General features: G+C 37.4%; 1 protein-coding gene across 2 annotated transcripts in view; it reads left to right on the top strand.

Moving 5' to 3' along the window:
- The window catches only part of LRRC7 (leucine rich repeat containing 7), a 108,917-nt gene that overhangs the window by 57,984 nt on the left and 35,979 nt on the right, over positions 1-14,954 (top strand). For both annotated transcript variants that reach the window (XM_060276820.1, XM_035122021.2), the window contains exons 10-14: positions 4,481-4,610; positions 7,892-8,007; positions 10,273-10,342; positions 11,584-11,683; positions 13,258-13,382. In XM_060276820.1, the coding sequence (XP_060132803.1) occupies positions 4,481-4,610; positions 7,892-8,007; positions 10,273-10,342; positions 11,584-11,683; positions 13,258-13,382 (541 nt within the window). The remainder of the gene's footprint in view (positions 1-4,480; positions 4,611-7,891; positions 8,008-10,272; positions 10,343-11,583; positions 11,684-13,257; positions 13,383-14,954) is intronic.

Genomic DNA, 14,954 nt, shown 5'->3' with positions numbered 1-14,954 from the left:
TCAAGCTTCCAATGCAGAGTGCCACTTATTAGGATGTTTGAGCAGTTAAATTCACAGAATTATTGCAGAATTATTTTGTTGGATTGTGGAAACTTACTTAATTTTTTCATGTTTATCTTACCCTGCATCAAATCAAGTGACCACAAGGGTGGGACACATCAATTATTAAAAACAAACATCAGTAAAAATTGAGAACAGTATACAATTCATAAATATTATAACTGCTCTCTCCAAGTATCAGTGGCTGAGTACCCCACATCATTAAAAATCTGGATAAAGAGGTAATTTTTAACTTGGTGCTGAAATTCAACCAATGTAGGCACCGACCTAAATTTAAGATGGAGGGCATTCCACAACTTTCCACAGGTCTCTTCACAAGTCTCAGGAGTATGAACCCCACTTGCTGATGAAATAGTGAGTATAGCATCCCCAGCAGGCAGGATAATATAGGATGAGGTTATCCTTCAGGTAACTTAACCCTAAAATTTTCAGAGCATTATAAGTCAACATTAAAACCTTGAAATAAGCACATCAGCATATTGGCAGACTGTACAAACTCTTCAGAACTGGTGTTATATGAACTAAACTGGCTGAACCACTCAATACTCTTACCATGGTGGCCTTCCCCTGCTACAACTTCTGAACCATTTTCAAGGGCAGAGCCCCACATAGAGTATGTTAGAGTAATCTAACTTGGAAGTTACCAGACTGCAGGATCCTGCTGCCAGGCTATCACCATCCAAGAATGTCTATAGCTAGCAAACAAACTGCAGCTACTAATAGGTGTTCCAAGACACATGAATCCAAGGGCACCTCCATACTCCATCAGAAGGAGTGCAGCTCCCTCCAGAATATGCCATCTATCCAGTTTTGAACACAAGAATCTCCTGTCAACAGGATCTCTATCTTCTCAGGATTCAGCTTCGGTTTTGGCTGTCATCCAACCCATTCCTGCTTCCAGACATCGGTCCAACAACTGCACAACCTCTCCTGACTCAGATGATATGTAAAGGCAGTGATTGGTATCAGCATATTTATGGAATTGTACTCCCAATGCAGTGGGCCTCAACTTTTGCTCACTTTACTGACACAATCGCAACCTTAGGTGCATGGCCGATAAATAAGTAAATAAATGGCGAGCTGGGAAAACCCACCATGGAAAGAGTTTTTTAAGCCCTCCACCTCACTTACTAGGCTTTGGGAGGGAGTTTGAAGGGCTGTGAGATGCTTTCAAAAGCCTCCTGCCTCCTTCCCAGATACCTTGCTTACTGGGCATTGGGAATGAGGTGTAAAAGCTCTGGGAAAGTCCCAAGACTGTAGTAAGTGAGGCAGAGGCAAAGCCGACTCTGGACAGGTGGGGTGGGGGTGTTGGGAGATAACACCGAGGCCTTATGCCTTCCCTCAATGCAGCGTCGCCCGTGATTCTTCACTGATGCGACCCATACCCGCTCTGGGACATGAGCACACGACCAGCAGAGCATTAGCCTTGAGGTGTAACATCTAATCCTTATTTATTGTAACGAAATCAAACATAACAGTACAAACCGTACAAAATAAACATGGCTCCTTTTTCTCTCTCTTCCTCAGAGAGAATGCTGAAACAAAACATCACTCTGAGAGAACAGTGGGAGGAAGGGAGCAAACAGCGTATCTCCCTTTCCGCTTATATAGCTCTAACAATCAGCAGCTGAAATGCATTACATACAGACATGTGATCCAACAATCCTATATCTGCAGCATAGGGAGGGGTGAAATCCTAACGGGGTTGCACCACGGGTGGGTGGGTTCCTGGCTTTACGCAATGGCAAGAGCTTTTTGATCCATCTGTCTTGCTTACCTGGCTCTGGGAGCATCCCAAGGCTTTTTTAAAAAAATAATTTTTATTGATTTTATAACAAAATACAAAAAAGAAAACATAAGAAAAAGGAAAAATTTCTATCTCCATTATCCAATACTGATTCTTAACATTATGGACTTCCCCCGTATCCCCCCTCTTGAGTTCGTCCTGATAACTAGATTTGCAGTATTCATATATCTTAATTTTACATCCTGATTTATCACTTAATCCTAATCTTAAACATTTATCCTTACTAATCTTAAACATTTATCCTCTTTTAATTCCCATTCCTATATTACATCATTCTCTTAACTTTTATACAATTCAAAACCATTATTCACTACCCAAAAATCTCCATACATCCTTTTCTATATCTTCTTCTAGAGCATCCCAAGGCTTGTGCAGTAAGTGAGGCAGAGGGCAAGGCCAGACAAGTTGAGAGTGGTTCTGGGGAATCCTGGCTTTACACAATTTTGCTTTTGCATGTGGACTTTTAGAACTGAACCCTTGTGTAAGTGGCAGGTCCACTGTACCTTGAAGAACTCTCAGAATGGCTGTAACATCTATTTAAACAGTGTGGGCCACAGTATGGAATCGTCTTGATGCCATTCTCTGGAAACAGCCCTGTAGGTAGAAGTCAAACCACTGTTCCACCATGTTTCTGACTTCCAGCTACAGAACTGAATCAGAAGGAAATGGTGGTCAGTGCTATCAAAAGCCACCAATAAGTCTAGGAGACTTAGCAAGGTTGTGTTCCCCTAGTATAGGTCAATCAGAGCAACCAATGTCATTTCAGTACAGTTATACCTCGGTTTAAGTACGCCTTGGTTTGAGAACTTTCAGTTTAAGTACTCTGCGGACCTGTCTGGAACGGATTAATCCACTTTCCATTACTTTCAATGGGAAAGTTCGCTTCAGGTTAATTACACTTCAGGTTAAGTACAGACTTCCGGAACCAATTGTGTTTGTAAACCGAGGTACCACTGTACTAAAACTGGGCCTGAAGCTAGGCTGAAATTGGTCTAGACAATCCCTTGTAAAATATGTATTACTTAAGTAATACTGGAAAGTGTTTCTGGCGTTTAACTCCAGCACATTTCTTGTCAGTATAAGATTCAGTTGCTAGCATTTCTACTTAAAGGATTCATGGTTAAGATATCTCTTGATGGGGCCTGTTTATGCATGATAAAATTGCATACAGTATGTCTATTTTGCTTCATTTGCAAATGGGAGGAGACCAATATACACATCTGCCGAAATTACATGTGCTAGGAACTTACTGCCAATCATATACATGTGACAAAATATACATGGATGTTTGCCATATAGTCAGGGTGGATAAAAATCAATGATTTTTAAAAAAAAAATCAAAAAAATCGGATTTTTTTGATTTAAATCGGATTTTTTTGATTTAAATCGATTTTTTTGATTTAAATTGGATTTTTTTAATAAAATGCTTTTTGAGGAAAACATATTACCATCCAAAGGTTATTCCATCATGAAATAAAGATTAGTTTTTTAATTTTGTAGTATAAGGTTGTACATGTTTAATTTTGGGGGTAAATAAATTCCATTAATCCATTCACAATGTCATGCTCTTCCAGAGGTTTTTGTAAGATTATTGGGCAGTTTCTCTGCCTACAAGATATTATCACAGGTGCTTGGTTTACTTTTGCAGTTCTCAAAACTGAATTTGACTCAACAGAGATCACATGCCTCTTCTTCACAGCAAAAATGTTATAACATGAACAGAGTTGAGAAAAAGACCTTAATCCTATTGTTCTACAAACCTATGAATACAGAATCAACCCCTTCAGTGCTAAGTTTCAAGAAGTTCAGTGAATAGAATAGAAACAATATTTTTCTGATTGTTTGGAGTGGACAGTATTTAAGTTTTTCATGTGTAGGCTGGGCTGACAGTCTAAGTTTCTTAAAATATATATATTTTGTTTTTGTTTAGCCAAATTAGTTAACAAACATGGATGTTTGTTTAAGCAAATAACATTTGCTGAAATGTTATTGTTTCAGTTGAATAAATCTATTTAAATTGTTATTATTAAGGTAATGATTATTTTTCTCCTTCCTAAGTACAACAGTAAAGTTGTCCAAATATGAATGATTAACCTATTAAACTGGGGATAAAAAAAAACTAATATGAAAAGTTGTTATTCTAAAAATCTTCATCTACTTGCATAATAAAGTTATACCAGCAAGAATTAGTCTTTATGATTTAAATCAACTATGATTTAAATCAAGCCTTACTGACTAGTGATTTAAATCGTGATTTAAATCGTGATTTAAATCAGTTTGATTTAAATCAAATCCACCCTGCATATAGTACTGCATAAATACTCTTCCTGTGGCTTTATTATTAGTTAGTGTTGACAGTAGTGCCCTAGATGGACCATTCCTCTGCTTCACCTAGAAAGCATTTCCAAATATAATTCCATTATGTCCTTCAAATACATACTTTGTACTGCAGCTCAAAAATATGCAAGATACTTATATTTATATTTTTGTCATTTGAAAGTCTTATGCCTATTTGCATAGTTTGCATATCTGGAATGTTAAGATTTAGATATAAAAAAACCCAGTGATTGATGGCTTTGTGACATAGACTAACAAATGTACTTAACGTTTCAGTTTATCTTTATTAGAGGAATTCGACTGCAGCTGTAATGAACTAGAGTCTCTACCTCCCACCATTGGCTACTTGCACAGTCTACGGACACTAGCTGTAGATGAAAATTTCCTGCCTGAACTGCCTAGAGAAGTAAGGATATATTATGAAATATGATTACTTGAAAATTTCCCTGTCTTTATCCAGAATAAATTTACACTGAAGGCGCTATTACCAAATCAGAGTTTTGTCTCAATACAAATGATGAATTTCAAACATTTTTAATTTCTTTTTTTTTATAATAATTTTTATTAGAATTTTTCAAAGTACAAAGAAAAGAGAAAACACAAAAGAAAAAACGCAACAATGATAACAATACAAGAAGGGGAGGAAACACAATATCAAGTTACATATTCCTTTTTCCCTAACATTGTCTAAAGGGACCCCCTCGGGCTTCCCTCCCTGTGGTTCTTTAACACATTTATAATTAGCAATTTCTATATCATCTTAATCACCTTGTATATCTTGTTTTCTAGTTATCTTTTCACGTATTACTAATTTCCACAGTTTATTTACAACTTAATTTCTGTTCTAATATGTTACTTTAGCATGTTTTTTAAGATATAGTTTAAAGTCTTTCCATTCTTCTTCTGTCGCTTCCTCTCCCTGGTTGCGGATTCTTCCGGTCATCTCAGCCAGTTCCATAAACTCCATCATCTTCATCTGCCTGTCATCGATCGTTGGTAGTGTTTGTAATTTCCAGTTCTTAGCAATCAAAAGTCTCGCTGCTGTCGTAGCATACAGAAAAAAGGACACATTTTTCTTTGGAATCTCTTTCCCTACAATGCCCACTAAAAATGCTTCTGGTTTTTTCACAAATGTGTTTTTCAACACTTTCTTAAGCTCATTGTAAATCTTATTCCAGAAGTCACTTACTAGTGGACACGTCCACCACATGTGGTAAAAGGATCCTACTTCTTTCTTACATCTCCAACATTTGTTGTCATGGTTGTGATATATCTTTGCCAATTTTACTGGTGTAAGATACCATCTATACATCATCTTCATTAAATTTTCTTGTAGTAGGCTACACACAGTAAACTTAATATTCACATTCCACAATTTCTCCCAATCCTCAATCATAATATTATGACCAACATCATTTGCCCACAAAATCATCACATTCTTTGTTTGTTCATCTTTCGTGTGCCACTCTAGCAACAATTTATACATTCTGGAAAGTGTTTTCGTCTTAGGTTCTAACAATTCTGTTTCCAACTTTGACCTTTCTAATTGAAAACCAACTAGTCTATCCATTTTGAAAACTTCATTTATCTGGTGATATTGGAGCCAATCATCTAGTTTACATTTCAACTCCTCATAGGTCTTTAACTTAAATTGGTCTCCTTCTTGAATCAACAAATCTCTATATTTCGGCCAACTGGTTTCCATCAAACATTTTTAATTTCTAACAGTTTTGTATCAGCTTGTAAATGTTACATCATACTTTGAAAATAGGGCAATTTGGAAGTTAACAATCCAGTACAACAATTAGGTATCAATTTATTTCTCCAGGGAGCAGTGCCCACAAGGAGGAGTCAATATGCTGGCCACTCCTTTGCCACAATGCTTTCTGTACACATTTCTCCTCTTTCTTACTGATGATGCTTCAAACACATTCAGGAGCTTCAGGCTGATCTCATTCTTGGTGCACCATCTTCATTCTTAGAACTGTTGTATGAAGACATGACAAACCAAGTAGACTGGGACCCTATGGTTACAATTTTTCATCTTCATGTGAGCCTTTCCTCACTGAGAGCTTAGAAATTGAACAGCAGTGGTTTTATCAGTTTGGTGCATCTGAGGTTGTTAGACATAATGCCCAAAATTGATTAACTTGTCTGCAAGATGGTATCTAGTAACTAGTTCTACTAGAATACACAGTTGATTTCCTTACACGGTGTAATGGTGTGGGAACAGACTTTCTAACGGCAAGCCTTTCAGTGTTTGAGTTTATTTAAACTGGGGTTAAACCTGCCCCCAGACATTTTTGGAAATTACCTTGCTTGCAAGAGTCTTTGGTTTCTAAAGTTTCATTCACTTAACCCTATAGTGGGTCAAAGGTTTCCAATTTAGAATCATAATGCATTTATCATTGGTCAATATGTTGAGCATATGCTTTTTCCACTCAAAAGTTTGAGGTTATCAGTATTGGAGATTCATTCGGTTATAAAGGGTTGAGTACATTCTAAAAGAATAAAAGGCATATACACCCATCCACTCCCAATTGGTGGCAACTTGTTACCCTTAGGTTAGGATTCAAATGATTCTTGCATGTTTATGAGTTTGTTCCTCTTTGGCTTTCTGATTATTGATTGAATATTGTTTTTGTATTTATTTGTTTTGATTTTGCATTGGTTTCAGTCTTTATACCTTGTATATCAATAGAGTGGCTATAGATCATTTTTACATTCGTTTACCGTAGCGTTGTAAGAAATTGTGTAGTATGCCTTCTCCCACATCACATCACTTCAGAAAACATCTAAAATATACAGGACTCAAGCATAGCTTCTGCTCACATCCACATTGCGTATCTTGAGAAATGGATGATATTGGCATGGGAATAAACTGTCTTATGTACCTTGTGGCCTGTAGCTTCTCTTATGACATATATGGTGGAGTGGTTTTCAAGTGGCTTATACTGCATTACAGACATTTCTGTGAGGCAGTTACTTAGAAAGGCTTGGTAATCTAAGGGAGTAGTCTTCATATATAACATAGAGCAGGCATGTCAAACCTGCGCCCCTCCAGATGTTTTGGCCTACAACTCCCATGATCCCTAGCTAGCAGGACCAGTGGTTGGGGAAGATGGGAATTGTAGTCCAAAACATCTGGAGGGCCGCAGGTTTGACATGCCTGACATAGAGGGAGTAGCATCTAGAGGAATAAGTGGTGGGTGGGATATACGTGTGCCTACCATTGGGATCTAAGTTTTTCATGGGTAATGAATGCAAAGGTATGTGGTTTGTAAAAGAGGGTTCCATGTCTGCTGCAGGGCTCTATACTTTATGCATTGCCAATGCATGACAATGTGACTACCATGGAGCATGGAGTTTCTTCTACAAATGATCTAAATAGGTCAAATTAAGATGTGTTTTAAAAGGTAAAGGTAGCCCTGACCGTTAGGTCCAGTCACGGACGTTTAGGATGACTTAATTAGGCTAGAGGTCAGACAAGGAGAAAAGTATTCATATATTCTGGAATTTTTATACTGCTTGGTGATTTTCCCTTATTGATCAGCATCAAGATCACCAAAAAGCATCTAAAAAAGCATATATAATTACGTTATTTTAAAGACGTAACTAAGCTACCTATATAGATGGCAATTATGGTGACATAGCCCATGCCTTAACAATTGTTTTTTACGCCGACAGATTGGAAGTTGTAAGAATGTAACAGTTATGTCTCTGCGCTCTAACAAACTGGAATTTCTTCCTGATGAGATTGGACAAATGCAGAAACTCAGAGTCTTAAACTTGAGTGACAACAGGTAATGGTTTTATTATTTTAGATTTATTGCATAATCAGTGCTCTTTTGAACCAGCTGATAACTGTTCAGAACGTATGCTAACATTTTTCTCTTAAAGCATTGCCGGATTATCAGTTGACAGAACAACATATGTGCAGATAATTTGTTTCATGGGATCCAGAAAACTTTTCTCAAGGAAGCATTTCTCTTTTGTAAATGCCACGTTTTTCATTAGTTGAACAACAGCAATTAAATTATTGTTGGCATAAAGTTTTTTAGGTACTGCACAAAGTTTATTAAATAGCACAATACCTTCCACAGGTTTACAAACTAATGGATATAATTAAAAAGAAGGAACAAGGACACAGTTGCTCTAAACCATGTAGCATAGAGAGAAAAGAGAAATGTCAAAAACATTTATGGTTTAGAAAGCCACAAGAGGCTACTTCATCAAAGGAGGAAGGCAAAGCTAAAACTGGATTCCTCCCAGTGGAGGTTCTACAAACCTCTGGTGTCCAACTTGCAGAACAGGATGACCTTCTCCTCTGAATGAGAATTACATTTAATTCATAAAGAAGAATGCAAACATTTGATAAATTTTGCAGATAGTCTCTTTTTTTGCTTAAATATTTCAGGTCATTTTATGAATAATATGTCATCAACTGACATTTTCTGGAGGCTGCAGTAATTAAAGCTAAAATCCTATGATTCATTTAACTGAAAAGGGTAGCAAAAAAAATCAACTTCAACTAATTTAAACATCCCTTTTCTTCTTGTTGGAACCAATTAGAGTTTTATATATAGCACTTGTTTTTCCCCCACATGCAGTCATTTAAAACACAAAAGTGGAAATAATTTCACAGAATCAGCATACTGATATTGTGATTTAATTTTCATTTAGCATGAACCATGTTTGTAAATGTAGTGTCCTAACAGGGTTACAGGGTCTTGAAATCAAACATTCTGGTACTTGGATGGGGCCTGTGTTAGATGGAATGTAAAGGGTTAAAAGGTAACTGGCTGCAACCATTGCTCCTTCTGTGATTCAGTGAGTAGGATTTATGGTATGTTTGTGTGTTTTTTTAGTGCTCTACCTGTTCAGTTCTATGTAAGCTGGCTCAGAACTAGTCCTGTTTATTGTCCACTTAATAAAGTGAACGTCTTTCTGTTCCTTGGAGTCTGCTGTACTTCACGGTTAACAGGAAGGTATGCAGCTGCAAGAGTAGATACATAAAGAGGGACCCAGTTAAGAATATTTCATGGTGCCTGTTCTCTACTGACATCCCAGCACAAGGGTTATGGCAGAAATACAGTTTCCAAGAAGCTGGTTTGTCAGGACAATGTGCACCACAACCGGAGAAAGTGGAAGCAGAGCTCTGAAGTATAAAGTGTTTCTGGTGGAGCAGATATAAAGGACAGCAGGTTCCAAACTGCCCTATTTCTGCATGTTGTTAGAGAAGAGGCTAGGGAGGATGTCAGAATGAGACTTATGATGGATACAAGGGAAAAGCATTAATCCCTGTGTCACGGATTCAAAGATGCTTGCCCTGCAGTGAGAGGGCACTTTCATAGGAGACTGCTAAGCTTGCCCTCATGTTTGAGCGCATATCCAGCATAACAATGAAAGCTATTCCTAAAAAAAGCACAAGCCTTTATTAATTTTTTTGTCAATGCATGAGTGTGAAAGTGATTCATAAGGATTTTATTCTGGTAGCAGTCAAAAGTGAGAAATTTAGCAGCTGGAAGACATTTGCAGAGTTTCATTGTAGTGTTCTTAGGTTTGGAATACTGCCTCAGCTAAAAACTTAACACATAACAATAGATTAGATACTTTGCTATGGTCTCTATGATCTTTAGTATTGTTTTTGTAAGAATCCTACGTGAAATGTGTTGTAAAATCTGTTTCCTGTTTAATGTTATACTTTCAATTTGAAAAAGACAAAAATTTAAAAATAAAGTTAGGTGCCTATATAGGTAAGCAAATAATAACTGCTCTGAGAAACTAGTTCTCTCTCTCTCTCTCTCTCTCTGTGTGTGTGTGTGTGTGTGAGACAATCTTCTCTGAGTGTTTAGGAAGTTGTGTAAACATTTTTAACTGGGAAAATATTCTTTGAAAAAGAACCAAGTATTTCCATAAAGATGTCTTTAAAAGCTACATTTAAAAGCAATGCAACAGGATGACAAAAATTGAAATTGCTGTCATCTGACTGTTAAAATACTACATAAATATCTTGACAATGTTTAAGTAAATACTCAAGTAAATACTCAATTTTGTTATTTTTACAGATTGAAAAATTTACCTATCACTTTTACAAAACTTAAAGATCTTGCAGCTTTGTGGCTTTCAGACAACCAGGTACAGATTTTAATGTCTATTCTCATTATAACAGCTAAATAACAGGACAGCAAGCTCAGCTGTATTTGTAAAATATGTATGGTGAACTTAAAAGTGTTTAAATTTGTTAAACCAGATGATGCTTTCTGGCAGGGCAAAATAAAAATTATGAGTATAATCCATAATTGTTCAAAGCATCTCAAGTTCTGCTTCCTTCAAGTTCATCCGTATCAGCAGATCTCCCTGTGAACCCCCAAATATTTTGAAGCACCAAGCAGGGCTAGCCCTACTGTTAGGCAGAGTGCAGTGACGTGGGGAAGAAATGCGATGTTGGGAGGGAAGAATTTGCTAGTTCAAATGACAACCTTTTTTGTAGTAACTTCCTTCTGTACAATGTGATGGGTGTTTCACAAGGGAGGGTGGTTAAGCCCAAGACCTGTTGAGTCTAACCATCTGTCAGTGGTGAGGAACCTCTGATCCACAGGCCTAAATTTGGTCTAGCCATACCCACCTGCCATCACATACAATGTGGGGTATTTGGCAGTTAAAGATATCCCTGGCCCGAAAGGGATTTTGCAGGCAGTGACTCTCAGCTGATCACCGGTGCCAACAAAGCCCTATATGTTGTAAGCGGCAATCATCAGTAGAGTATCAAGGCTTGCAAAGTAATAAGCTTTTCCCTGCAGAGTTTGATTTCATTCTGACACCAGGTGTTTAAGAGGTTGGCAGCCCTGTCTACCTGTCAGACTTGGCCCATAGAAAGTTGGGGAAAGTAAGGTTCTGCCCCACTGGCTGGATCCAGTTCTCCATCCTTATATAAAAGGAGGATTGAGTCTCCTATCTATGATAGAACTGTGGCATTGTAGAGATGTTACAGGAAGGACAATGTTTATGTAAATGTAAAACTGATAATCAATATACAGTACAGGCTTCTGGATCATCCTCTTAGTTTTAAGGATACTGCAATTTCTTCTTTAGGACAAAAGTTGTAGGCCAAAACATTTGGAGGGCCGCAGTTTGGGGATGCCTGATCTAAGTAATAAGAAAACAACACAGCACCATCTATTGGTTGGAGTTGCTATTTCCTAATCATTACAATGTAATTTAATACCTAGAAATTATGTACCATAGTTAGTATTGTTTTGATCAAAAATGTTAATCACAGTGCTCATTGTAATTGGACACTATTTGCTAGTGTGCATGATAATTTTAGATTCCATAATTTTGGAGTTATTGTAATGTTGTTTGCTTTGAATTTGCAGTCCAAGGCCCTTATCCCTCTTCAAACTGAGGCACATCCAGAAACAAAGCAAAGAGTGCTGACCAACTACATGTTTCCTCAGCAACCTCGTGGTGATGAAGGTACTTATCCAAAAAAAAAGGAAAGCTATTCAGTAAATAATTAATGTTGACTTAAGTATTCTAAACAATTATTCTATAGATAGTTGTTGTTTTACAATACAAACCACTCCCTTTCTCACTTTTAACTTTCATTTTTGATTAATCATAGCAATGAAAGCTAGTGCCTGATTTGGCAGGGCTGCTAGGAGATCATGGCCAATGAGTGGTCACAGGACTGTGGCCAAGTTATACTGGTTTTCTCACCATTCTCCTCCCTTGCTGTGGATACTTAGGCATTGCAGTTTTACAAACAGCACCTAACTCAGTTGAAAAGCTGCTTTCACGGTTGCTTTCTTCTTAAAGATAGGTTGTGTGGGCCCCACCTGTTCTGGTTGTCAACCTATCCTCCTCCCATGAAAAGGGACTGTTTACAATGTATTTGCAGACCGTGGGAAAAGATTGTTCCCCTTCCCCAGTTTATTAACTTCTACATCTTCCCCCGCCCCCAGAATGTGAAATAAGGTAAAGGGATATTAAGTAGACTAGGACCTGGGAGACCAGGGTTAAAATCAACCACAAAACTCACTGTGTGACCTTGGGCCAGTCACTGTATCTCAGCCTAACCTACCTCACAGAGTTATAGTGAGGGTAACATGGGGAAAAGAAGACCCATGAATACCACCTTGAGCTTCAAATAAAAATGCTACCTCCTGCCTGCCTATCCCTGATTTTGAATTTGGGGGCTAGGCTTTGAATAATGGACACAATTCAGGCCTACAAACATTTGACTTGTAGATCCTCAGCAAATCCAATGTGTGACAACTGTCTGTTGGGATTGTGCTCCTGTACTACATATAGACTCTGCACACTGAGTTATCATCTGCAGCATCCTACTTTTTAAATAGCATTTTAAGTTTGTTTTACAGTCTTTTTATCCTCACAATAACATGGTTGCTTTGATCATAGTTCAACACAAAGAACAGTACTAGCCCCTTCAAGACTAACACATTTATTATGGCACAAGTTTTCTTGTCAGTTTCATCGTTCTTGGTAATCCATGAAAGTAATAATACATTTGCTAGCCTTTAAAGCGCTACTGGACTGTTGTTTTGTTTCTGCTGTCCCTTTGTTTGAAAGTGCACCAGAGTAATATACCCCATGCCATACAATGAGCCTGTGACAGAAAATGGGTGGTGGTCTTCTGGTTGGCTAGCTTTTAAAAAATGGTAACAAAAAGGCCAATAATTCTTGGTAATCAACGAAAGTTTCATTTCTGCTATAAACCATGGTGGTTAGAAGTTAGAAACTGGCTCTGCGTTGCCAGAACACCATATCAAATGAATTTGCTAAACTTTAGGCAAGTTGGTAGCTGGGAAAGAATGTATGTTTGCATGGACAAAAATCAAGAGTGGCCTTAGCTCACAAGCCCAAGCATCCTCATACTGGGCTAACTTGACTATTTGCACCCGCAGATGCGGGTTTGCACAGCGCAATATTTCCAGTTCAGAGTTATTTGGTTGTTTAAGTTGATATTGTGGGTAAAGTTTTATTACTAGGTATCTTTTGGTTATGACGTTAATTTCTACTCCAATTAGATTTCCAGTCTGACAGCGATAGTTTTAATCCTACTCTATGGGAGGAGCAAAGACAGCAACGTATGACTGTTGCCTTTGAATTTGAAGAAAAAAAGGAAGAGGAGGAAAATGCAGGAAAAGTTAAGGTAACTAGGATTATCATCCTTGGTTTTTTGTAGTAAATAAGTAGATGATTGTTAAGTGTGTGGAGTTTAACCAATCTAGACATGAGTAAGGCTGAAATCCTATACTCACCTATTTGAAAGTAAGTCCCATTGAACTCAGTGGTGTTTACTTTGACATGCAATGGATTGCACTGAAAATCTCTTTAAGAATTCGACTGTTTCCTACTACCATGATTGGACTTTCAATTGCTGGCTAGGGTACATGAAATTTGCACTGTTAAAATCTCATATTCCACAGCTGGCAACTAGAAAGTCCTCTTTGATGGGCTGCCTCATTTAAGTGCAGTCCAGAAGTTTGCTCTTGCCTTTAAAAGTCAACCTGCTGATTTGCATATTTTCTTGATGTCCTTACTTCTCTTGATATTTGCCATAATGTCCCCTTAAAGCATGTGACATTTAGAACTAAAGGGATTGGCACTTTTATAAATATATAGAGAGAGTAAGAATTAGATATCGCCTCGCTGCAAATCTTGTTTTGCAGAACAGAATGAAACTGATAGAAGTGCATCTTGCTGTGGTGTTTATGAGACAGAATTACCAAAAGGATAACAATGTGTGAGCAATAGAAGCTGATGGCTTATGTTCACAAAGACCATTTCTAATTGGCTAACTCAGAACTGTCACATCAGATGAAAACAAACAGCCTTTTAAGCAGATATTTCTGTTCTGTATAAAATTGAGGGAAGAAAATAGGTTAGATTTCTTTATAAAAGCCAAGTGTAATGTGAAATGGCAGTTGCACAGGGGGGAAAATATCGTAGGAGTCAAATTAATTAACAAGTCCTGACATAAATATCTTCTTTCAGAAGTTTAAACAAGGCACAAAAGACTTTATAAGACACAAAAATGGCTGATCTATTGCTCATCAAATTGTTATATTTAGCCCCAAGTAATCATTCCACAGCCACCAAAATTTCAACACCTTGAATATTACATTTCAGTGACAGCTGAAATTGTCACCTTAGCACAAGAGATGTTTTTTCTTGAATTTCTGTCTCCTGCACAAAAAACTTTGCAGTCTCAGTGCTCATATGCATTTTTTCTTTCAAAACCAAAGGATTCATAAGCCCATTATGTAACAAACATGAAGACCACTTAGTGGGAATTCAGCTCTATCTTTTCAATAGTATCTTCAATGTGCACTAGAGGTATTACTTAGTATTCCAGCCCACAAAGACAACCCATACAGCATGCATTTTGCACAATATTCTATAATACAGAAATTGTTTTCTGATCTTTATATTAAAAATATGCCCACTCTGCTCTGCATTCAGAATGGGGGTTGGCCTTGACATGATGATTATATTCTAGCAAGCAAGTGCCCCTGATGTGTGTCAAAACCAAGTACTTCCAGCAGGTGTTTTGTAAAAGCATTGCCTTGCTGTTTTGAGGCAAATATTTTTTATTTTAAAATGAGATTAACCAAGGTCAAGAGTCACATCTATCAGTCAAATCATTTGTGTTTGGAATTGGAACAGGACTTGAAATTGATGTTAGTTTCCAGGAATAAAGAAAAAATCAGACCTGTCTTTC

Source organism: Zootoca vivipara, chromosome 7, assembly GCF_963506605.1.
Source record: "Zootoca vivipara chromosome 7, rZooViv1.1, whole genome shotgun sequence".
NCBI classification, from domain to species: domain Eukaryota; kingdom Metazoa; phylum Chordata; class Lepidosauria; order Squamata; family Lacertidae; genus Zootoca; species Zootoca vivipara.
The sequence above is the reverse complement of the archived record's forward strand: the minus strand, read 5'-3'. Positions and strand labels throughout refer to the sequence as shown.